At 36.2% G+C, this 25,636-nt stretch overlaps 1 protein-coding gene across 2 annotated transcripts; it reads right to left on the bottom strand.

The window, feature by feature from the left end:
* Window positions 1-1,920: 1,920 nt before the first annotated feature.
* On the bottom strand, window positions 1,921-25,089 carry LOC139120688 (deoxynucleoside triphosphate triphosphohydrolase SAMHD1-like). 2 transcript variants are annotated; one of them, XM_070685219.1, is made up of 15 exons: window positions 24,705-25,089; window positions 21,258-21,339; window positions 19,366-19,526; window positions 18,162-18,274; window positions 15,344-15,423; window positions 12,440-12,622; window positions 11,555-11,605; window positions 10,756-10,929; window positions 10,003-10,094; window positions 9,435-9,494; window positions 8,735-8,951; window positions 7,916-7,996; window positions 5,443-5,547; window positions 4,164-4,313; window positions 1,921-3,533 (listed from the first exon to the last, which is right to left on the bottom strand). In XM_070685219.1, exons 2-15 carry the CDS (start codon window positions 21,285-21,287, stop codon window positions 3,489-3,491), a joined length of 1,542 nt encoding a protein of 513 aa, XP_070541320.1. In that variant the 5' UTR covers window positions 21,288-21,339; window positions 24,705-25,089; the 3' UTR covers window positions 1,921-3,488. The 2 variants fall into 2 exon arrangements, with proteins under 2 accessions (XP_070541320.1, XP_070541321.1); XM_070685220.1 differs by lacking the exon at window positions 7,916-7,996 and having other exon boundaries at window positions 24,705-25,075.
* Window positions 25,090-25,636: the final 547 nt, after the last annotated feature.

Raw genomic sequence — 25,636 nt, 5'->3', positions numbered from 1 at the left:
ACTGCAATCGATCGACTACCCAAATCTGAAATCTCTTTCCGATGTCGCAAAATCGCGATCACTTTTAACCGGCGCAATCTCATCAGCCACCTAAATGTTATAGACAACTTTTTGTTTGAGTGCTTTACCATCGAGGGTTAGCTACCAGGTGAACCTCAGAGAGATATCTGTCAAAATTATTTTAATCAATTGAACCTTAGAGAAATGTCAACTTCATTTTAATCGTGATTGCAAACACAAAATGGTTAAAACTTAACATGGAATGAAAATGGTGACTATGAGAGGAAGCACAATCTTTGTGTATATGAATGTTGAAGGGCAATTGTGGTAACTTTTGTTTGATAATATTTCAATATTTTATGAAGTCACACTTTCTTCTTTCCCAGAATGTGTATTGAAATAGGAAGTATTAACCTTGTTAATGCGCTGCATAGCGTAGCATATATGATGTTATCGTTGAAAATTGAATACAATTCCAGAATAGATTCCGTTACAAATAATTAACACGTGCTGTATTGACAAATTGGGTACCAGGTAAACTATAGTCTAGGATCTCGCCTCTGTCACGTCTTCTAACCTTCGCCCATACCATTCTGTCTAAACTCCTCCAGCAAACAGAATTTGTTGATACTTAGCTTTTATTGTAAATTTCTTATTATGCGCTCAACCTTGGGCAGATTATTTGCGGTTGATACGTTTTCGTTTTCATTTTCGCAGTTTCATTTTCTCTGAGCGATTTCAGGATTTTTGTTTTTGTTAGTAATTTTCGGGGTCTTTAATGTTGCCTAGAAGTAGCAAAGACTTTGAAATGGAGATGGTGGCATTCGTGTCTTTAAAATCGATAACATGTTGTCTTTTATCGTAAAAAGGTGCTGAAACCTTTTTATATTTAAATATTGTTCATCGGGAATACTATGAGTAATGAAATGTTACAACGTTCCTGGTACTTGCAGTCACATGGTTATCCCAGGGCATGGAGATAGAAGCGAGAATCCATCTCACTTCTACCTCAGTGGTCAGGGATATTAATGTCAGACGTTAACGGTCTGTTGTAATGCAATCAGATAGGTACCAAAAACAGGCCGTTTCAAGACTGGTGTTGTTAGCGCTATTGACAGTAGATGCGAGACTCCTGCGATTTAAGTACCCCTGCTATTGTATTCATCGTTGGCAGTTGACGCTATTTCGCATGGAGCATGAATTTACCTTGATCCTTGCTCTTATTTCAATTCCTTATCGCTTTGCAAGTCGTTGATTCAATTTGCAAACATTGTGCTGACCATGTGATGGACAAACTCTCAGTCCCTCATACTTAGTGTGTGGAGAAGACTAAAATATTCAGTCCTTCTCCGCCAACGCCAACTGAAACAACATTAATGTGAACAATAACAATGCAGTCTATACATGTACAGACTGAGTTAACAAGCTGAACACTGCATATCTCAAAATGCTTTAGGGATTTGGGAGTAGAACGAGAAATTACAGTTGACATTAGAAACAAAAATTATAGAGAAAAATCATCAAATATTACAGCTACTGGCACTTAATATAGTGTAATACTTAGTAGTCACACATCTTTTCATGAATATGACAATATTATTACTTTGAAAATACAATCACAAAAATAATGTGAAAAAACTGCAGATAACTGGGGCTTTAAATATCATAACACGCGGGGCCTTGAGATCTAAAGAGGCTCATTGTTTGACCTTTTGCAATTTGGAGACTGGCTAATCAAAGTATCTGTTACATCCCTGATTTGCTGGGTGAGTGAAGGGCTGTACCCATGCAGCTGATCAATTTTTTAATCTCAGAAAAGCAATTTCCAACCATATTGATGAGACCTGTACCCGTTTGGATTTTAAGAACATTGTTCTTATATATATTTGGTTTATGCAAATAAATTATAGACAACACAAGTTATCTAGTTCTAATTTTAATGAAAACACAATTTCATTTGTAAGGATTAAAAATTCACATACGTTCCTGATAAATTAACATTTCACATCAAAGTTGAATAAACCCCGTTCTGTTTAAGAATATATCTTATTCATTTAATGTAAATAAATGAAACTAAAATAAAACACATGCACAATAACTTAAAGAAAACAAGCTAATTTCATCGTTAAAATTCATCAGTACAGATGAGTTCTTGAAATACCTCATATACCACTGCCAATACCGAGGCAGACAGCACTAAATCATCAATAGATCAGAAATTCTAAAATGTAATGGTACCACTGTTGGGGTACAGATTTCCTGCTGTATAATATATATGATTGTATCTTTTATTTTATTGCACACACAGTGATAAAAAGATAGCAAAGTAACAATAATTTTCTCATAAATGAGTATTGCACTTGAAATCAAACTGAAAACGGACAAGATAAGTTTTTTTTAATCACTGGAAAAATTAATGATTCAGGTGATTGCCTGTTATTCATTTACAAAATGTTCATGTCAATGTAGGAACATCCAGTTTATTAAGTTTGACAATTAACACTTACATTATTGCCACAAATTATCCATGGAAGAGCCACCAACATTCTTGATAATACTCAAAGGAATGGCTATCTTGGTTATTATTCAAGATCTATGCTGAAAGAATTGTGCTATCACCTGTTTTCAAAATGAAAAAAATTCAGAAGATACTGCTAGGATAGAAAGTTACTGCCATCAAAAACAAAGTACTTGATCTCCTTACTTCCAGGAAAATTGATTAAAATGGTAAAGGAAAAGAACCTGAATGATTATGAACTGTCAGTTACAATTATTGATGGCATTTTATATTGACACGTATTTTGAATTTTATCATGACATAAAAAAAATTTATAGTTGATTGCAAATTTGCTCATGATCACAGTGTAAATTTTCTAAAAACAAAATTTTGAAGTTAATTAATGTAGGAATAGAGTCTAAAGAATGTATTAGTTTCCTTGAAAAGCACACTGGAATAAAATAGTATCAATGGAGAAAAGTTAATGTGACTCTGCTTAGAAACACTTGTCCTCTGAAATTTTACGTTCACTTCTGTCCTAAAATACTTATGGAATACATGCCCATATATGAATGAGAAGCGCTGAGCTTTGGCATTGGTTGCTTGTAATCTATCAAGTGTTTGACGTACTTTCACTACATCTAGTGAATGGTTAGTTGTAGGCTGTCACACGATGCCATTGTAACTGTTTTCTTTGGTTGCGATGGTATGAATGCTGAAAACTGTCCAATCAAGAAAGTTCATCATGACATGAAATAGTTGAGTGCCATTGCTCTAAATCAAATTCACAACAACAAATTGATGATAAATGTGGAGCTTTTGCATCGGTTGCTTGTAAGCTATCCAGTGTTTATTTATGGTAGTTTCACTACACATACACATGTGGTATGCTTAGTTGCAGTCTGCCATACGATGCCACTGTCAAGGTTTGTTTTAATTGCAACTGCATGAACGCTGAAACTTGTCACATACGTATATCACAAAGTTCATCTTATTGGTCCTGTAGAAGTTCTGTTTGAGTTCCCTTATCATTTTTCTGAAACGAAAATCAAACATAAACACTGCGGTGACTTTGACTGAATACAGAATGACTGCACTATTGTAGCTGGTGATGTCTCGGAAGTGAGCATCTTCAAGCTTTGAAATGAAAGAGTTTTTCTATGTCTTGCATGTACCTGTGATAAAGACACCTTCATTGATAATGTTTTACATTTCTGTGCAAACCTTACAGTAGTTTTCAATCTTTTAGTCTCTGTATGAAAACACTTGGAAAAACATGAAGGCAAAATGGCCACCTTGGGGGGAGGAGGGTATACTGGTTCGTTTTGCAAAAGAGATTATGAACTACACGTAGAATGGGCTAATAGTGGTTCTGTTTTGTGTACTATGGAAACAGTTAGAGTAATTCTTCTCCTGAAGGTAATCATTAACAAAAATACTTTCAACCAAAATAACAGCATAATCTTGCAAAACACAGACAATAGAATCTTCTTTGTTCCAGCCATTCCAAAAGTGCATCTATGTGGCAGATTTCATGTCAAATTGACCACTTTGGAGATGTTAAGCCAACAAAGAGACAGACAGACAGACAGACAGACAGAAGGACAAAAGCTGCCAGTGGTGAACATTGGAGCTTGGAAAAGGGTGAACCATTTATAAACTGTACCTCAGCAAACTGGCAGAGCCAATCTTGAAACTTTGCAGTATGCCAGCTGTCAATGCACTGTCTAGCTTCAGCTATTATCTTGTCATCCCTTTCCTTCACAAAGATTAGAAGATGTCGCTCTTCAAATGTATAAGGAAGTAGATGTGATACCTGTTGAATGAGGAATACTCCTGATGTGATTTCATGGAAATCAAATTGTGCAAACACATTGAATATGTTCACCATCAAATCCCTGTACACAGGTCAACAATCACCATTGATAACAATGGGTTTGGGCTGAAACAGGGTGGCGAAAGGTTTAAAATTCTATGAAGAACAAAAATTTGCAGGATGAATTACATTGCAGTTGGTACAAACATAGAACTGTAGTTGTGGAAATTTACAGAAAATTGTACGTTCCATCAAACATAAAACATTAAATGATTGCCTACATGTACTTTCATGACGAACCTTACATGTCATGCTGTAATTTTTTGGTTTGTGTGTACAACTGAAACTTCCACTCTTTGCAACGAGAAAAACACTTGCAAATTATAAAGGCAACATTCAGGATAGAATTCACTCTCTATGAATGTCTGATACAGATGTCAATCAAACCGGTGGGTTAAAGAAAGAAAAGCATCAAGAAGAAAGATCATACAGTAATGAAAATGGCTAATTTGGAAATGCAATGTATATGAGATACTGCATATATATATATATATATATATATATATATATATATATATATATATATATATATATATATATATATATATATATATATATATATATATATATATATATATATATATATATATGTGTGTATGTATACATATATACATATATACATACATACATACAATATATATATATATATATATATAATATATATATATATATATATATATATATATATATATATATATATATATATGTATACAACTGAATCTAAGTGATAAAACCACTCTTCGTGACATGACAGATGTGGTTCCAAACAATGCTTAGATTTGCATAGACGATTTTTATTTTCACAGAGCAGATGATTTTCTGAGAATCTTGATGAAAAACTGCTTCAACTGACCATGGAAGCAAAGTTTGTTTTCCAATCTGAGTTCGCCAATGTAAACCCAAAATTTTGCATTGGTGTCATTTGACAAATCATGAAATCATCAATCAAAATTAGTCATGAATTTTGCACTATTCACGTACACATTCTTTGTACAAGAGGTACATATATCTAATCATGCATAGAGACTGGTTGACAGAGATCATCATTACAGAGCAAGGATACACATACCTTTTCCCTGGTTGTAGTAAATGGTTCCTTTTCATTATCCTTGGAGTAAAAGTAAACATTATCTACAGGATTTTCTTCTTTCTTCCCATAATTGTATTTGACAAGCTGAGACAAAAGAAATTAATGGAGTGGTAAGTAAAACATATTCATTAACGGACACTTTACTTTGTTGTGCTTTGGATTTCATGTAGGTATGTTGAAGTCCATTTACATTTTGGAGATGGCACATTCATGAAAATCCTCTATTTGGGACATCTGGTTGCAAGAAGTTCTACAAAACAATGCAGTGTCGATTAATGGATGCTATTGTACACCAAAATGTCAATGAGAAGGAGAGAATCATCTATATAGCACACACTGTCTGTTTAACATTGAACTTGAAGACATTTCATCTTTCATGGCTCTTCAAATGGCAAAATTTTCAGTAAAGAAAAGTAAGCTTTTCAGCCTGAAAACACTACCAGTAAAAATTGACAGATCATAGGTCATACAACACTTTGCCAGGGAAATGTAAATATCATCATTGTAACAGTCATAATCATAAAAATACATGCAAATATTGAAAGCAGTAAGTTCATTGCTCACAAAAATATTATATTGTTATTATGGAAGACTCACACCATAGGTCAGGCATGTGTAAGTGTCAAGCTATGGAAGTTTCATTGTTTGTACAACAACAATACAACTACATGTATTGTTGGGATGACTACATGAAGTGATTACATGTACTAATGGCATAGAACAAGTTGTAATAGACTATTCCTATACAAAGATTTGATGTGATAGAAAATAAGGTGAAAGTAACAATGCAGATTTCTTCTCCTTTCATCACCATGGAATTATTTTGACATATTACATGTAGTTCAAATCATGCCATGCACATCTAATTATATATAATCCCATGGTATTTTTCTCTGTTTGACGTCATCGTATACGAGTGTTTTTCGCGGAGCCGTACAACTTCGAGCCGAAGGCGAGAAGTTGTGCGGCTCCGCGAAAAACACGAGTATACGATGACGTCAAACAGAGAAAAATACCATGGGATTATATATTTATCACATGAACAGTCTTCTTATTTTTCTTTTGACGTAGATGGATCAAAATTATCGTAACAAATTGCATGAATTTCGTCGCGATTTGTGTTTTACTTACGCGGATTACTTTCATTTAAAGAGTAAAGCGGCCCGTCACCCAGGAGATACTTTCATTCATAAATCCCATCAAGCTGAAATTTGCTACATTACAGGGTATCTCCACCAACCAGACGTACGGATTCGGTCACATGAACGTGTCAATCATTGTCTCGCGCTGTACCGATGCCAAGGCAAGTTGGCCATCGGCGGACATAGCTTTCACCGTGCTAGCGACGGATAACCATAGTATTCAGAGTTACTTAGAATATTTACAATTATATTTATGAAGTAAAGGAGACGACATGATCGAAACAGTAATTCCCATTCTCAGAGATGCCGTGGCTTTCAAAATATCACACAAGTTTACGACCTTTGCGAGCGCTGCTGACTCGCAGCGAAAGATTCCGTTCGATGACACACTCATTGCATGTCTGTGCCACAACGTTGCCGTCACGGTCTCTGCCGGCGCGGTGTCAACTCGTCAATCCCGATCTCGGTCATCAATGTTTTCGTCTTACGAACTTTGATGTTTGCATTGACACATATCTCGTCCATGGATACATCCTAATTTTGTTGACGGAAACTCTGTTTGAGTGTTGTCTGAGTCAACTTTCGAAGTACATGGGATTCCACAGCGCAGCGCTGCACACAGCTCGACAGCTTGTCTTCGCTACAGCATTATGCCGCGCTGCACGTTTAATTCCGGGCGAGACTTTACGGAGTTTTTGTGTGATTAAGGAAATTGATCGTTGTTAGTCGAATGACTTTAGGCTTGTGCCTCCTATGTCGCTTTCCCGAAGATTATACTATACTCTTTTATTCAGTTTGAGGTGTAGGTTTCGGTTTTATCGCCAACCGGGATCGCCGCGCTCGCGACGTCCACACGACTCGACTGGAGCCGAGACGTTACTGAGCCATTAAAATAACGATCGTCGGTATCTCCATTCGATTCTCGGGAAAAGCTATTGTTAAAGCGACTTGAAATTTCGTTGGACAAATATGCTTTCTATGTTTCCATGTCTGGATTTATCGGGTCACCTTTTTGTAAAAATAACGTGCGAGCTAGCACGGCATCGATCACAACAAATCTGTTCATGTCGCGACGCCTGCTGCATCAGCTGATCAGTGCATGTATGAACGGTACCATGAAAGAAAAAAGTTCCGGTTGATGACGTACAACAGGGGTAATTCGGATTTCTTATCCGTCCTGTTCTACGTCACACAGGTGGGAATTCGGGCCAGTTCATGTGATAATATCATGTATCTGGTGTCAGTTAGTAATCTTGCACATTGGCCAGAGATCTATAAACTCATTGATTACTTCATCAAACTGGTATTACCTTAAAATACAGGTGTTCAACTTTCAAGTGTTCTACCACATTGCCACCTGCAGTGATAATGTCATTCAAGTCTAGAACAGCCTGTAAGCATAAGCATGGAACAGCAACATAGTATAATAGTACTGACACTGAAACCTTACAATATTCTTGTAACACTCTGTGGTTGAATGGGTTGAACAGTCAAGCAATTTACAATATCACCTGTCATTGGATGAAGAACTGAGATGTTTGCACTTATTACAATTCCTTAATCCTCGTCAGAAATGGGAATTTTGTAAATGGCACATTGAAATCTTTAGAGTTGTCAAACAGTGAAATATCACACCATGAGATACATGCATACTGGCAGATGATTAACCAATAGGATTTTGAAAGTGGAATAATATAAGGAAAAGCAAATCAGTCCCTCTTTGACTATGGTGTGGTGTTCTATATCTTTGTATCATTAAAGGCAAGTGGCTAAATAAATGCTTTGGCACTGGCCAAGGTAACTATTGTTGAACAGCAGTCCTTATGAAAAGACCATGACAAAGATATTTCAAATTCAAAATAAAACAACCAAACCATCTTATGTACACAATCCCGTTACTTGAAAAACAGACTAGTATTCGGACAAATGAAGGACTGTGGAAGTGTCATATCACATGAAACTTTTCTTTCAATAGAATACAAATTTGGTATAGCTTTATTAATGTCAGGGAGTACAACTGAATAGTAGTATCTATTTATCTATTTACATTCATGAAATAAACATGAAAATTATGTGTAATTCTCATGCTTCAAATGGACGTACTGTACAATAGTTTACAACATACTTACCTTATCTGGAATGTTTCTATTTGCTGGTATGACTATTTTTTTCATCACTTTATATATATCCCTCTCCAGCAACCGATTGTACAGCTGAACAGCTGATTCTAAATTTGGATTTCTTTGAGCATCATGGCAGATCAGCTGTAGTATGGTATCATCTAACAGCAAGTATGTCTCCATGTCATCAAAAGCCGACTTTATCCTATAACTTTCTGGATTAGCCCTTTGAATGAATTTCATAGAGATCAATGAAGACAGATTATCAAAAAATAATATATATATTGCATCAAGTGAAAGTTGGAAAAGATTTGCTTTTGCTTGACTGAAAAAATACCAATCTGTACTCTACAAAGCTGTTTTGCAGGCATTATGACCACTTCACCTTCCATGAAAATCAAGATAGAATTTATATCCAATTCTGAACAGTGCATTCATAGACTGAAAACACCCTGATGTACTGACGTGAGAAAGTGTCACATCTTTCTAAAGACATCTAATGGCATCACCCTGTAACTGCCTCAATTTCTGTAGATATGCTTGAATCTCTTCAATGACTTGTCAAGTTCTATTAAACAAAATCGATCTCACCAGAGCTCAGCTTATCTCCATGTGGATCACTTCAACACAACAAAACTTTTATTCAAGTTAGACCAATCTAGAATCCAAACTAAATCAATCTAGGTAAATTCAACATAGATAAACTTACCCTGGCTTTCCAGGTCTAACTTCAAAGTGATCTGCAGCAGCTGCAATGATATCTGTGATCCTAAGAACCAAGCACACATTGGTATTATTATGATATCAGGATCATATGCAGGTATGTGCCAAAACTTTCTGATGTTGTGTCCACTGTATTGATCTTCCATTGAAGGAACATCAGTTTTAACAACTGATAATATTTTCATTCAATTTCATTGTGCACAATGTGATGATATTGTTGGCAAATGAAATGGACTAACATTTATTTGTAAACAATTTTATATGCACACATGTGTTGACAAGTTTAACATGAGAATTTAATATGAAGGACTGATCAAAAATACTGGAGCCTAGTGAATATACCTAATGGAGCTGTAACAAAACAGTACTACTACAAATATTTTCAAATATACTCATCATAGAGGATAATAATACATAGTCACAGTAAATTGATACGTTGAGAAATTTAGAGGAAGATATTTAATGTTCAGTTTGTTAACACAAAAACAAGCTGTCACTGATAATTTTGCAACTGGGAAGTTCATTTTGACAAAATTTAGAACGAGACAACTTACATGGCTTCTGTTCCTAGAGTTACAGCATGGTAATATGCCTGTCTGTACAAACGGTACCGTGTATGAAACATTTCATAGACATTGTGATCTTCCTGAAATGAAGAAAAGTTTGAGTGATATCATACCAGTATGCTTGTTATCCAATGTCAGGCAAATTCAAAAATATTCCCTAAAAATCTCTTTTGGTTCCAAAAAACAGAATGAGCTGTTTGTACTTCTATATTGAGAATTATATCATACCAGTATATTGATGGTGCAAATACAGCGATTTTAATTAGTCGAGACGCGAAAAGAACCATGGTATATTGGCGATATACCACGGCTGGCATACACACGAGCTCTCAGCTTGAGCAAAACTCCATTTATGATGTCCCATACCAGACTTTCAATATACTGTTATGATATAATAGCAATAAATCACACCCAGCGATGGTATACCACGAGATTTTGACCAGTTCACTTCATATATGCACTCGCTATCGCTCATGCATATATGTCATGAACAGGTTAAAATCTTGTGGAATACCATCGCTGGGTGTGTTTTATTGCTTAAATACTACATATTACATACAAAAATATTATGGTGCATTTATTGAAATCGTCAACTAAAAAATTGTCACCAGTCTCCTTTCTAGGCATTTTGATGTGATTTAGGGAGGACGGTAGAACAGTGATATTTCATAAAGAAAACAAAAATTACTAAAAATATGGCATAAATAAATTACGGCTAATTTAGCTGTATAATGTTCAAACCTTATCTCGCAGACATATCTGCCTCTTGCCGGACTTTTTATCAGTTACCAGTGCTTTGGAGAATTCTATAAAGCGATCATAGCTGAAGTTGTTGGCAATGCCAAGGTGATAGCAATCTCTAGCAAAGTATTCCCATTTATCAACATCCACTCCACTTGTGTGATTGGATACAATCTGAAAAACAAAAATTATCAGGATCAGATCCTGAAGGCAAAGGTATAATGTTCAAAAATTACTGTTGACCTCATGACATTGTATTGTCACTGTGTTGTTGCCAAAGGAGTGAGATGGGAACATACTACATTGTTTAGGAACAATGATAAGATTCCTTCTGTCCCTTGATATCATGGTTGTTTGGTCTGCCAAGGGGCATCTAAGTAAAGTGTCACAGGAACTATGGTTACAATATGGTCCCTCCATTGTTGAATCAATCAATAGCTAAAGTGTCTGTGCAGAACCCTACTATTATTATTATTAATCTTTAATTCAGGCCATAAATGCCCAAAAGAAAAAAGAAAAAGATACATAAAAATATACAGAAGTTAAATATTAGTAAAAAACTTCATAAAGAGCCTTTCTACAATGTTTCCAAAATGCTGAATGAAAAAATGGGTCAGACTGAACATAGGTACGGATAACTGGGTTATCACTTACGGTCAGACTCTTGCAAAATGCAAACAGCAGTCTACGGTGGAGTTACAACCGTTTGGTTGATGGCTTTGTGGGGGGGGGGGGGGCATTCTGATACAAAAATGGAAAGATATCTGCAGATTTTTGTTTGTTTGTTGTTGACACTTACCTCATAGAGGAAGTATTTATCTGCTGGAAGTGGAGACTGATATTTGGTTGCCTTAATGTTCAGTCACAGAGAAAAAAAAACAAGAAGTGAGCATGTTTGTCTATATGTAATTCATTTGAGTTTTCTTACACAATGAAAGCATGCAGCATGTTTCCAGGCCAAATTGGATGGAAATAGTCATGAAAATTCAGCAATTGAAGTTTTCGCCTTTTTACTTTTGTTGAATTTAAAAAAAAATGTTTTTACCAAAAGAATGAACAAGGGGGATGGTCACTGTGGTCATTTAAGAGTTGGTATGGAATATCTACTTCATTCCAACATTAACAGAAGTCAAGACATGTTTCACATTGATTTGAATATGGCTTAACTATATGAATCTCTTATTGTTTAATACTTATTTTATAATGATAAAATATGCAAATTGACTTTTAAAGAACTATAGTCAAAAGTCCCTCCATGAGCTGGAAGAACCATGTCAGTGTACCTTTTCAGTGCCATTAGTTTACACACATATAAATCATCTTCATATAGGGGTGATCGACATTAGTTTCAACGTTAAAAAAGTGTTCAAAGATGAAAATAGGATATTGTAAATTATATCATACCAGTATATTGATGGCGCAAATACAGTGATCTGATTGGTCGAGACGCGCGAGCTCTTTGCTTGGGTAAAAATACGTTTTTGATTTTCCACGCCAGATTTTCAATATACTGTTATGATATAATAGCAATAAATCACACCCAGTGATGGTATACCACTCAATTGTGACCAATTTACTTCATATACATGTAATTATGCACTCTCTATGGCTGGCACACATATGTCATTAACTGGTCAAAATCTCATGGTATAACGTCGCCCATGAATTTCACAATTCCTCTCACCTTCTTGTAGCTATTACTTCCAGTTGAACTTTTCTCCAGTGGTCCAAAAATCATTTCCTTGACCAAATGAATCTCATCCATGGTCATTTCATTGTCCCTGGTATATCCACATGATGAAAAATGCTCAAGTAATTTGTACTTTTTTATCATCAGGTCAAAAATTTTGATGGATGCCAACTCATGCTATCAAGGAAAGCAGACGCATGGATTAGTATTAGGAATACCACACTCCTTTCAATTGAATTGTTTCCTTTTGATCAACATACAATGTGCCTCAAGGATGATACTGTTTTGGTGTATCACTTGTGGGGGCTCATATTGATGAGACTCATGGAGTAATTGTAATATCCAAGCATACTTTCGTTGAGTTAAAGATAAATCATTTTTACCATAGCAGTTAACACAGGGATGGCAGTCATTATGATTTTCAAGAGTTAATTGGTGTAAATATATTGGGTAATTTGTCACTATAGTACCAAATTTTGCATGGTACACCGTGAATTTTATGCTACCGGTATATTTTGAAAGAAAACACTTTAAAGTTTCATTAATGAAACTTCGACAAAATTATGTCTTTCAATAAAAAATAGCGCCAATGGCACTTGATCACAACTGGCACATTGTGAAACTACTCATAATTAATGAGGTACAATATGTGGCGTCATGCGGTGTCCCATCATACCATATATGAAGGGTGTAGCACTTGTGGTTACTGAGTTATGGACAAATATGTATATTTCAGGTCAAATGTCACTGAGGTCATGTGACATTTTGTCAAAAAAATTGAATTGCTAAGTCATCCCTATATACCAAAAATCAGACCTAGCTCTATTGGCTCGCTCAAAATTAGATATGCACATAATTAATGAGGTACAATATGTGGCGTCATAAGGTGTCCCATCATACCATATATGAAGGGTGTAGCACTTGTGGTTACTGAGTTATGGACAAATATGTATATTTGAGGTCAAAGGTCACCGAGGTCACGGGAGATTTTGTCAAAATATTTGATATATCTGCGTGAACGGAGGGACATGACCCAATATATAAGGCCCTGGACTTCATCCATGGGGACTAAAAACTGTGTCACTGAATCCTTTTTGCAATATGAATATGATGAGAAACTAAATTTTTATTTTACTTGGCCTTATACATGGGATTCTATAGACAGCTGACTTATACATTGTAGTCTATGGTGGTGTAAACTAAAAAGTCCTCTAACATGGCCAAATTTGATCGCATTGTGAAACAAATCGACGTGCATCTGTATGGGGTAGGGTACTATCCTTGTGCAAAGTTTGAAAGAAATTGACCAGGGCATGTCTGAGATATCTGCGTGAACAGACGGACGGATGCACACACGGACGCAGGCACGCACACACGGACATGACCAAACCTATAAGTCCCCCGGACGGTGTCCGTGGGGACTAATTAGACAGACCACGAAGTCAATGAGCAACATACAGCTGAAAGACTATTTTTCACATTGCGATTTTAAGCCCATTTTTATGAGAAAAGGGACATGTATATGTATATGGAGAAAAAAGCAGAAGACATATTTGTAAATTGTTTGTTAAGTGACAATCATATATGCATCTCTTGAAATTTTGTGGTTATAAGGTATAACAGTAGTGTAAGAATAATGAGGTTAGAATAAGTTAGTAAAGCTAAGTTGACAGTAATTAAGATTACAAAATTATACACTAAGCTGAGGAAATCTGAATGAAATAAATGTTGAAAAGTAGCAAAGTCATGGTCATCTTTTGTCTAATACCTTGTGTAAGTTCATGAACTTAACATAAATCTTGCTATAGATTTGTTGCTAATGGGCAATAACTGTGTTTCAGATCGTTTGAGAGCAATCCATCCATGACAGGTTTAAATTGTAATATACTTCTATTTAAAGGAGAGAAACTTCTCAAATAATTTTTTTCCCTGTAATTTCCTGTGAGAACACATGGACATGCTTAGGACTCTATGCTGGTGCTACCTTGATAACTAACCTACAACTTGTAACGGCATTGTCTAACCTGTTCACCCCAATTTCCTGTAGACAGGTCCACACTCACCATTGATAACAATGGGTTTGGGCCATACCATGGTAGTGAAAGACTGTAACATGTGAGGTCGTGGATACTTAATCTCAGGAATGTCAAAGTCTGTATATTGACTCAAGGATGTTTACATAACAAATGCTTAGGGTCATCTCAAAAGTGAGAATCTAAACTATGAAATATGGTTTTTTTTATTGCTTTTGATACCCAAAAGAGCATAGAAATCTCTTATACTTTGAATCAGCCATCCTGCATATTTCTAACATTCATCAAAACCTCATTTCTGTCCACAACTCATAAAACAGTCCACAATGCAGGATTGGTGTACATTCCAAAACTACATATATGAAAGACCCCTAAAATCAATTAGTTAAAAAGGGGGTTAGAAATTTCCCAAAACTATATAACCTCCGCTCCGTTTGGCTCCATTTTTCGGAATTGGAACCTTGGAACCAGTCTATGTATCGGTACCAAATATCAACGCAGTCTGTTCAGCAGTTTTTGACTTTTGTCGTTTACGGAAATGGACGACATCAAACACCGGTTGAAACCACCTCTATATCACAACTTCCAGTTGTGATAAAAATGGGATCAAACAATTTAGTTTCTAGAATGCTGAGCACATAGGAAGTGCATACATCCAGGTACACATGTATATGCACAGGTTCACATACAGTACCTACGACAATGGGTCAAGTGAAGAGCTAAGAATAAGCTATTTGGGCACAAAATAATAACTTGATCGCATTTACACATGTATACACACTTGCAAGAAATCAAGAACAATAAATAATACACATAACATTTCTCATTCCCAATACCTTTCAATATTGAATACATAAAAACACACCTTCCAAGTCCGAGCGATGTCTTTCCCAAGCACACCAGTCTTCACAATTTTTTCAAACAAGTGGGAAAACGGTCCATGACCTGCATTTTCAGATGATAGAAAGTAAAGTAACCATCTCATTGATTTAAAATGTATGCATGTTCAAAACAGCAAAAAAACGAGAACAAGAAGGATATAGAATTGGTCTGAAATACTACATCTACATCTTAATAACGGGGGATGCGGGATAAAAAACTTACTTTCTTTAGTTTTGGGGAGAGTTTGACCCAAAAAGTTTCCACTTCACAAATCAATTTACTGGTAATGACTATCTTGTGAAAACCAGAAAAATAAAGCAGGAATGTACATTTCAGCTTAAACTCTGCAGAAATTAGTTTATCTCCATTGTATATCCAACTGCACCAACAGGTTTTACATCAACATGTTGACTGTTGACCTTTTTTGCAACCTGTCAGTATATTTGGAAACAATTCTCATATTCATAACATTTAGTTGGGTTGTGTGTGCATGGGTTCAAACTTGCTGATTTTGGGCAATGTAGCCAATGTTGTTTTCCACATCCTAAAAGTAGGTTGAATAAACTTAAAACGTGGAAGCGAAAGCTATTTGCAACTGTTCTCTTCCTGAATATACATCAATTCAAAAGAAGATTATGTGTTCTTTACATGAAACAACCGTATTTATAAATTGAATTCAACCCTGGAATGGGCTTGTATTTGCTTCATGCCACATAGAAAGAGCCAGATATGGGTTGAATATACACGATTAATTTTCCAAGAGGGTAGAAGTCAGGTTTTCTGAAATCATTAATTTTTTACACAACATTTAGTTTTGCAACATATATTTCTGAGCTTCTAGGATTACACCCTTAATTATCTGAAAACAAACATTTTTAGGCATTTTTTTGTGTCAGATGCTGTTTTTTCATACAGAACACAGCTTCAACTGTTACCATTGGTGCCCATGTGTTAAAGTATTTTCCTATCAACTAAATGTATTAAGTACAGAGTGTTTCCAAATACATGTCAAGTTTTTAATTAATAACCATGCTTGCTGACTACCATCTATAATCAGTCCGGGTCAGCTCCAAAATTGGAGACTCATTATGATAATGTATTCCGGCATTAAGCCAATCATCGACCAGATTACATCATTAATAAAGTACAGGTCACGCTGGGTCACAAATTACCCACCAAGTGTGATCGGCAGTTTTGGGCCGCTTATTAAGCCCCTGTCTTGTGAATTTCGACGAATTTCGACAGTCAACATAATCCACGTGTTCTGCAGAAGGTCATGTCCAACAAGGAGTCCGATTAGTGAACAAATATTCGAAATATTGACGATTCATTTCTACCCCCAGTTTATCGATTTCGCTCAAGTACCGAGAATCATTTTGTGGATGTTCGTCATCTCTATTAGAAATACTGTTATAAAGGTTATTTGTGTAGGTACGTGTATAACATTTTGCAAGAAAGAAGAGCAATGTCAGAGCTTTAAAACGATACCTGTTTTGTAGTTGTCAAACGCAGACTAAAAATGGTACGCGATTTTGAAAATGTGTTGACAGAGTGGCCACACAACTGTTCCCAATACGGTAGAATTTGTATCGCTGCCATCTCCGATACAAATGGGGTATTCTGAACGATCTGTGTAGGTACACGATTTATATTTCGCAGGACTTCAAGCCAGAGTCTAGGAATCACAGCGATATATGGGGTTTGGTTGTCTTAGCCAGAATAAAACTGGTACGCGATTTTGAAATTGTGTTTTGACAGAGTGGCCACACAACTGTTCGACATTATGACAGAATACGGCGCGGGAGTGTGGCATACGTAACGAAGGACGCATGTGGAGGTTGCCAGGAAATACAATTTTTACTGATGGCGCGCTGGCCGCTGATTGGCTAATGAGAGGGGGAAAATATTATGGTATAGCGTCTCCAATTTTGGAGCTGACCCGGACTGATAATACAGTGAAAAACATGTAGAAGGCCTTTATTGCTTTTTCAAAGTAAGTCATTAAATAAGAGAGGTTTGATGCATGAAGTACCTTGAGAAAAGTAGCACATGTGGACACTTACCTGGATGATTAGATGGGTACAATAAAGAGATTGATATTGATATCAATATCAATATAACAATACATTGATATTGAGCGATACTGTTATCAAGGAAACGTGTTACACACATACGTGTACACATGTACCTATGCTATGGTGGTATTAAATATGCAATGTATGACAGTGTAAATATTAACCCTTTACGAAAATTTTGGTTCAACTTTGTTTTCTGCCATTGAAAGGCCGGGCTTTACATTAGATAATAGAGATGATAAGGTTATAGTACATAAAACCACTCATTGTACATCACGTTCTCTGGTTGTTCATAATAAGGAAAAATTTCCAAGTCTCTTACAGCAGAAGAATGGTCACATTTAATTGAACTTGGTCATTCAAACATAATTGACAACATTTTCAGTTTATTTATTTTGCAGTATGTGGAAGGTCATGACTAATGGTGGTTCAAGTATGCTCATAGTCTCTCTCTAATGTACATGTTGCAGGGCTCAAATGACAGGCGATTCAAGATTACATCCTTTTTTCCTTGGTCTGTCATGGTGCATTAAATTTGATAGAAACAACTTATAAATGTTTGAGAAAAAAATTAGTGTGACTGACAATTTAACGTACAATGTATGATGACATCAGTATTGTGCAATTCCGCATCATCAGTGATCTATTTAAGGGCACAAATGTACCTAATGCAATATCATGCAGTTGAGAAAATAATCTACATAAATGTGGTGAAACTGAACTTACCTATATCGTGTAACAGTGCAGCCAAACCAACACACAACTGATCCTTCTTGGATATTTTAAGTGATTCATCTTTCTGTAGATGATGAACTAATTTCAAGGCAAGATGACATGTTCTGTGAAAATCATCAGTTAAAATGAGTGTTAGTTCAGCACAAAATGACATGTTCTATGAAAATCAGTGATCAAAATGAGTGTTACACTGTAAGTCAGTGCAAATTGACACATTCTGTGAAAATCACCAATCAAAATGAGTGTTAACAAGTCAGTGCAAGATGGACATTTTCTGTGAAACTCATCAATCAAAATGAGTGTTAATAAGTCAGTGCAAGATGGTAATTTTCTGTGAAACTCACCAATCAAAATGAGTGTTAACAAGTCAGTGCAAGATGGACATTTTCTGTGAAACTCATCAATCAAAATGAGTGTTAATAAGTCAGTGCAAGATGGTAATTTTCTGTGAAAATCACCAATCAAAATGAGTGTTAATAAGTCAGTGCAAGATGGTCACATTCTGTGAAACTCACCAATCAAAATGAATTTTGTCAAGAGGATCTCAATGAGCAGTTATCATAATATTACATGTATTTTACTGAAATTCATATTATGAATATTTCAAAGAAAAGAGTATATCGCAGAACTGAAAAGTGCTAGTTGTGTAAAAATAAATATGATGCTCATTTTCTTTAAGGCAGTAGCTGAAAGAGCCATTATAGCCCTGAAATGGCATAGAAATATTAAAATCATTGTCCTGAACTGTAATACAATGTTTCCAGTCAAAAACATACATACATACATGTAAATACATACATAGATACATACATAGATACAAACACAGATACATACATAGATACAAGCATAGATACATACATCCATCCATAAATGCATGTACATACATATACATACATACTTTTGTCCAGCCTACAAGTATAACTCACCATTGTCAAACATTTATGTGGACAAATAGGAGTTAAAATTACACCAATACAATCATGAAAGTAAATAATTCTTAAATGCTATCATTCACAATCCATGTCCTGCCTTCTGGCATTCTCTTGATAAATCATCATAAAATAAATGCAGGTTGTTGAAAATATTCAATTTTTTAGACTTTTATCTGTAATATTTATATAATTACATGTATTTCCAATGATAAAATTGGCAAAATGATTTATCGTTAGCAAAATGATTTGGAAAATGTACCTACCCAATGCTGTGTTCAAATCTAGTGTGTATTGCACTTGGGTAGACAAGATGGGCGGTGCCCAACTGTTTTATATTTCTTAGTCGTTGAAATTCAGTGGTATCAATTATCCGGACATAAACCCAGTCAAGCTGAATTAACCCATGAATTGGATCATTGAATGCCTAAATTCAGATATAAACAGCAAATTGAATGGTTAAGGTTCAATATTTCAATAGACACTCATTGTCATAAAATAGATTACAATGATACTGATTTATGAACTGAGTTGTGTCAGCTATTGCATTTACAGTGCATTAGATAGTTTCATGATTAATTGTCATAAGCTGGCTTCAGATCATCACAGCAGAGAATGGAACAAATGTATTGTGAAGTGTGATGCAATCTCTCCAAAATGAAAAAAAAACAGCTCCTCCTTAAGGGTGATCGAGTCACTTGCTACGACGCTATGACGCACGCATCTGCTATACGGGACCGTGCTCACTGTAAAAATGACCATGTACTCCATGGTTTTGATGGAAACCTATCTTCATACAACTTATTGTCAGAGCTTTTAGCATGAAAGCCGACGTTGTTAGTGGTGATTGAATGATCATTATATTATCTTCGAGTTGTAAGTTTTAAATGTTTGAATGTTGATATATTTACAAAGTATTTAAACAAAATAACAAAAAAAACCAAAATACTTTGAAAAGGACATATTTTTCATCAAATTGTGATTTTTCCCATTTTACATATGGGGAGGGGGTGATGTTACATGATGTAGCATTGTAAATAGGCTGGTGACCCCATATTTTTATTTGATGCATATAATGTGCAATATCTGAACAATAATTAATGTGAAAATAAACAAAATTGTTGTATTGGAAATCTAAATAATTCTACAAAATATGGATAAGGCGTGGTCATTACATTTAAGTTTGCAACAGCTTCAACTGTTGTTTTGGAAGGCCTGAGAAGTGATAATTTAAATTCTTATGCACATTTCAGCGGAAAAAAAAACTAAAACTCTCATTTATTATTCAATGTGGCTCACATGTAAATAAAACAAGTGCAACATTTCAAGAGAGGAACTGAAAGTAAATATATCAGGTTGTGCAACGCTTACGGGAGATACATAATTTCTGTCATTAGAACGGAATAAAGTGGATGTCTTACAAATCCTTGTAGCTGCCAAATTAATCTGATGACATATTGATTTTTTTTGTCGTAATCTCATCCTCAAATATAAGTCTTACTGTTAGAGAAAAATAATGAAAATTTTTGGTATAAAATTTAGTGGTTCGATTATCAATAAGACCAAAAGGGCCCTACGTGTATTGATATCACATTCTGTAGTGAATCATTGGAAAAACTGTTGATTCTCAGTGTTTTTAATACGATTTTGCCACCTAAGTGCACCATAAAAGTCTGAGGCAATCAGTCGACCATATTTTCAACATGGCGGATTCTACAGTTAAAACACACAACATTACAGAAGTCAAGGTAATCTTTTAGATTATATGGGAATTTAACGCCAGAAATGGCTAAAACAATGAAATGATAAATGAGTTTAGCTAGTTTCACAAACAAACAGAATGGAGCAATTTCATTTGTGTTAAAACTATTTATGAGATTATTATCTCAAACTCCTACTGGGGTGAAAATTCGACTTTGTACTCCTAATGCTTTTCAATATCATGTAGATGTAGTTTGCCCCTTGGACCTTGCCGAACAAGATATGTAGAAGAAGCATATACTGCACACGTGATGCTGTCCTTTTGATATGACAGATAGACTTCAAACAGGTCATTATTTCCACTTTGCCAATTCTATGCTTGGCATCCTCAAAGAGGTCAAAGATGCACTTAATAAATCTTTCAAACAAAATCATATGCATACATAAACAAGTTTACCTTTGGCTTTCCTGGTTGTTTGATTGACATCTTTTATAAAAACTATTGAAAACTGGAACTCCTCTAGAACTTTAACTTGAATCTGAAAGTATAGAAAAGTAGATGTCCTGTTAGATTTGTATTTCATGAAAAAAGACGAGGTCCTGTATCAGAATCTAATTCTTTGTATGACTCTCTATCCTTTTACTGAGATCAGTGTCTGACACTCAAATGCTGGGACACGGTCCATGCCTGGGACTCTACTGAAAAGGCAGATAGAACAGTTTACCTCAGCTAATGTTGTCACCGTTAACTGGATTATTGTAATAACCGATACTTAAACTTACCTCTAAACAGTATTAGTAAAACTAGCAATATTTATTGCATGCTTGTAAATAAAGGTTTACATTACATTTTGTAGCAATGCATGGTTTTGAAACAGGTTACATTTTCTCATACACCATGACAAAATAATAAATGATAAATAGCTAGATGTTTCATAGTTTATGATGTTTGAAAATATAGTCTGCTAGTTGTTCATTAAATGCACGCCATATTTCGCTATAACAAATATAAGTTGGTTTTGGCGTGTGTCCTTTGGAAGATTGATTTTGTTGTAAAAGTGATAAAGTTATTACTTTGGACTTCACATATTGGACAGGCTAACAGAAGATGTAATTCATTGATTGCAGTAGTCCTTTCAGTAAGTGGGGTTTTGAAAAGTGTGTCTTCCTTTCTGTTGCTACATATGTAGGTCATTACAAACATGAAGTTTCATGAGTTATTGAATCACCTTCTAAATGTGTTCAGTATCAGGTCCTAAGTGGGGAGCAGTTCATTGTGGCATACATTATTTACAGTTTAATCATCACTTCTTTACATATTTCTCCAAAAGATTTGATAATTATTGGTTAACTTTGTTTACATGTCTTTCTTTTGCTTCAGTAGTGCTGGCTTCAGGAGTGTAATGTTCGCAAGGAGAAAGTTCATGCCATTACATTATTTATTTGCATTTCAGCAGTTAAACCAGGAAGCACTGCAGTGTAGCACTTTTTAATATTTGTTCAATGAAAGCTTTGTAGCTAGATTGTTATATAGATCTAGTCATTTACTAAAATACTGGGTTTAATGTCAAGTATAAGTGGACATTGCCCTAGTTCAGCCCTCACCTTTGCATTACATGCTTTCCTGTTACACGGTGGGATATGTTTACAAAATCTGAGATGAATTTTTCAACAATGGCCCAAATAGGGAAGTAAAAATATGTATTATAATATGTTCATCTAGAGTGCTTAAATAACACTTATTAACTTTGTTTATATGCCTTTTTATACCTCAGCAATTATGCTATTGACCACTAAATTAAATCTGCATTTTTCAGTTCAAGTGTTGACCAACAAAAACTCACTGAAGTCATTTATAGAACCCAAAGTATCCTGACAAAGTTTACAATGAAGTGTATTTCTTGGTATACACATGGAGGTGCTGTAGTACTGGACATACATGACATTCTCTGGCGTGTGGTCACAACTGAGTATATGATCTTTGTTTGCTTGTATTTAAATTTAACACCATTCTATTTTGTACGTACAAATAATTTAACTGATTCAAGCGTTAAAGTAATAATTTAAGGTTTTCTTATTTACGTCAGATTTGCTGTTATTTTGCATTTATTATAGAATCAGATGCATCCAATGAATAATGCACTTTTAAAGGGGTCCTTATTATGATAAGATATGTATTGCATGGCAATTAAGTAATGTGAACTTACTTATTTTAAGTCCAGAGGGTAATTGATAAGCTGTTAATAAATTGTTCTCCAACTGAACATTTTTCGACTTACCCTCCCGCACTCAAACTTCATTTTTCCCACTCCTACATATTTTTGCCTGTTTCCCCTCCCCATTGTCAATCTTGTCAATTTCCCCTGCCCTAGAAATCATTTCCCCTTAAAATTTTATCATTCCCCTGCAGACATGTAGCTCCCCTGCCTTGTGATGAAAAAACCTGTCTATTTCCCCCAATCCCAGTCCCTAGGTCAATCAACTGATATATGCATGCTGCCCAACAAAATAAAAACACCAAAATCTATAGCTGCTCCCTGCCAGCTAAAATGTCCCCTGCCAGAGCAAAATTAAAATTCCCCTGCCCTCAAAAATATTGCTCCCGGAATAACTTTTTCGATGAATAGCTCCGTTGGCTGCACCCATAGAATCAGCGGCATACATACCAACAACCATTTGATGCCCGAGCCCACTTTACTCTGTCAGGCTGACATCTGGGTAAAATCATAGACAGTAGAGGGGGGAAGACTCCATGTCTATGGTAAAATCAGTCTTACAATGACATCGTTTGACACTAAAATTTGGCGATCAGAAATGCTGCATGTACAGCATGTACATGTCTGATGTGTAGCCAGCACAGGCATTATGTGGACCGGATAGTTTGTGAAAGTGTAGTTTGTGCTATGAGTAGCTGCAAAATTGTAGCTCTACGGTGAGGCGGTCGGTGAGTTTGGTTTTTGCGACATCGCTCACCAGTAGAGCTACAATGCCGAAGGCCCTGTAGCATACAAAATAAGCGCGCCACATATGATGCGGCATTTTCATGTAAAATCCCACATATTTACTGCATTTGGTCGTACCGATTTATCACTACTGAAGACTAAACACTATACTAAACTAACCTTGTCGTTTATGGGGTTCGGTATTAGCGCAAACACGTCGATCGCGTTCCATAAACATTGAGCGTGTTTCTGGGAGCCGCCATTACCGGAAGTTGGTAATGGCGGCTTGAAGAAATGTTTTTGGAACGCGATCGACGTATTTGAACAAATACCAAACCCAATACACGACAAGGTTAGTGTAGTATAGTGTTTAATCTTCAGTAGTGATAAATCATTATGACCAAATGCAGTAAATATATGGGATTTTACATCAAAATGCCGTGCCATGTGCAGTGTGCTTATTTTGTATGCTTCAGGGCCTTCGGCATTGTAGCTCTACTGGTGAGCGATGTCGCAAAAACCAAACTCACCGACCGCCTCACCGTGGAGCTACAATTTTGCAGCTATGCTGTGAGTTAAGTTTACCCATGGATGTAAAAAATAGGGTTTACCCTACGTTCCGATGTACTGATACGTAGCCTTGCCTTGTGGTAAGACTACGTATCAGATCGTCGGAACGTAGCATAAACTACACTTTTACAAACTACCCCGGTCCATATAACACCTGTGGCAGCCAGGCACTAGCTCTGTGTGGCAGGGCTATGTGCTACAAGCGTTATGAGGCCGTATAATGCCGGTAACACACACGCCCTGCCACGCAGAGCTAGCTAGGCACAGGCAGTTGACACGTCGCTACACGATGCATCCAGAAAAAGGCGACCTTTCTGGTTGCGCCGTGGAAGGGCTGTGAATATGTGATCACACGGACGAAGGCGTAGCGACAGCTAAGCCTGGCGACTCACCCGAGCTCCTCTTACGGCAAACATCTAAAACACAGGCTGGAGTAAGGATAATGTCACCGGCTCGTAATCTTTCCCCAAAACAATACACGAGCAGCCTAGCCTCTTCGCATTGTTATTTTGTAGTTGATCCGACCTAGACTAAACATGCCCGCACATGATGATAAAGTTGAACCTAGCACTGAGCGTATATTGCCGTTACAAACCGCTATCGCCATGCAAAGCGATAGATAAGCTCGTTAAATTTTACACCTATATACACTCGTGGTTTAGATAGTCTCGCAACGGCTGCACCATGCACAATATTATCAGCAGGCGGCGCTAGCCTGACACGAGCAACCTCACACACAATGCAGCGCCATCTTGAATTCACTGACCTCCTCGTGACCTCATGACCGATGACCTCAGCTGACCTGAAACAACCTTCCATTGTTCAGATTGTTCAGCTGTTCAGTCTGTAAAGTAGATGTAGGGGCAAGGTGACCTCCAGCTTACGAGAACAGCAAAAAAATCATCTCAATATCTTATATTAATGAGATTGGTTTACATTTTAATCAGAATTCGCGCCACACAAGCTTAGTGTTTGTAGCAGGAAAAGGCCGCGTTCACAAATACCGGGGGGGGGGGGGTAGATTTGACACTGAGACTTGAGAAAAATGACGATAGGCCTACATGGGGTGGACACTTGAAAATACTGTAGGACTGTAAGGGGAAACTTGAAAAATGCTGTTGATAGGAAGTATCATAATAACCTAGACCCTATAACTTCGCTTTCGGCCACAGGCGCTCCTAGCTCACCCAGCTAAGGAGTGCCTGTGCTTTCGGCCTCCTAGAGTGTAGACGGGGGCCGAAAGCGAAGTTATAGGGTCTAGGCTATATCATAATGGACAAATATTGAACAAAAAAGTAAACCAAAAATAAAAGTTTAACAAAGA

The sequence above is a fragment of the Ptychodera flava genome, chromosome 20 (assembly GCF_041260155.1).
Source record: "Ptychodera flava strain L36383 chromosome 20, AS_Pfla_20210202, whole genome shotgun sequence".
NCBI classification, from domain to species: Eukaryota; Metazoa; Hemichordata; class Enteropneusta; family Ptychoderidae; genus Ptychodera; species Ptychodera flava.
This window is presented reverse-complemented; position numbering and strand designations above follow the sequence as displayed.

Bases quoted from the DNA above. Each gene is read 5' to 3' on its own strand.
- LOC139120688 (XM_070685219.1), bottom strand. From the start codon at position 21,287: ATGTCAATCAAACAACCAGGAAAGCCAAAG. The intron at 18,275-19,365 runs GTAGGTACATTT...TGATTTTCACAG, and splicing joins AGATTTGAACACAGCATTGG to AACATGTCATCTTGCCTTGA. The intron at 4,314-5,442 runs GTATGTGTATCC...CTCATTCAACAG, and splicing joins TTACTACAACCAGGGAAAAG to GTATCACATCTACTTCCTTA.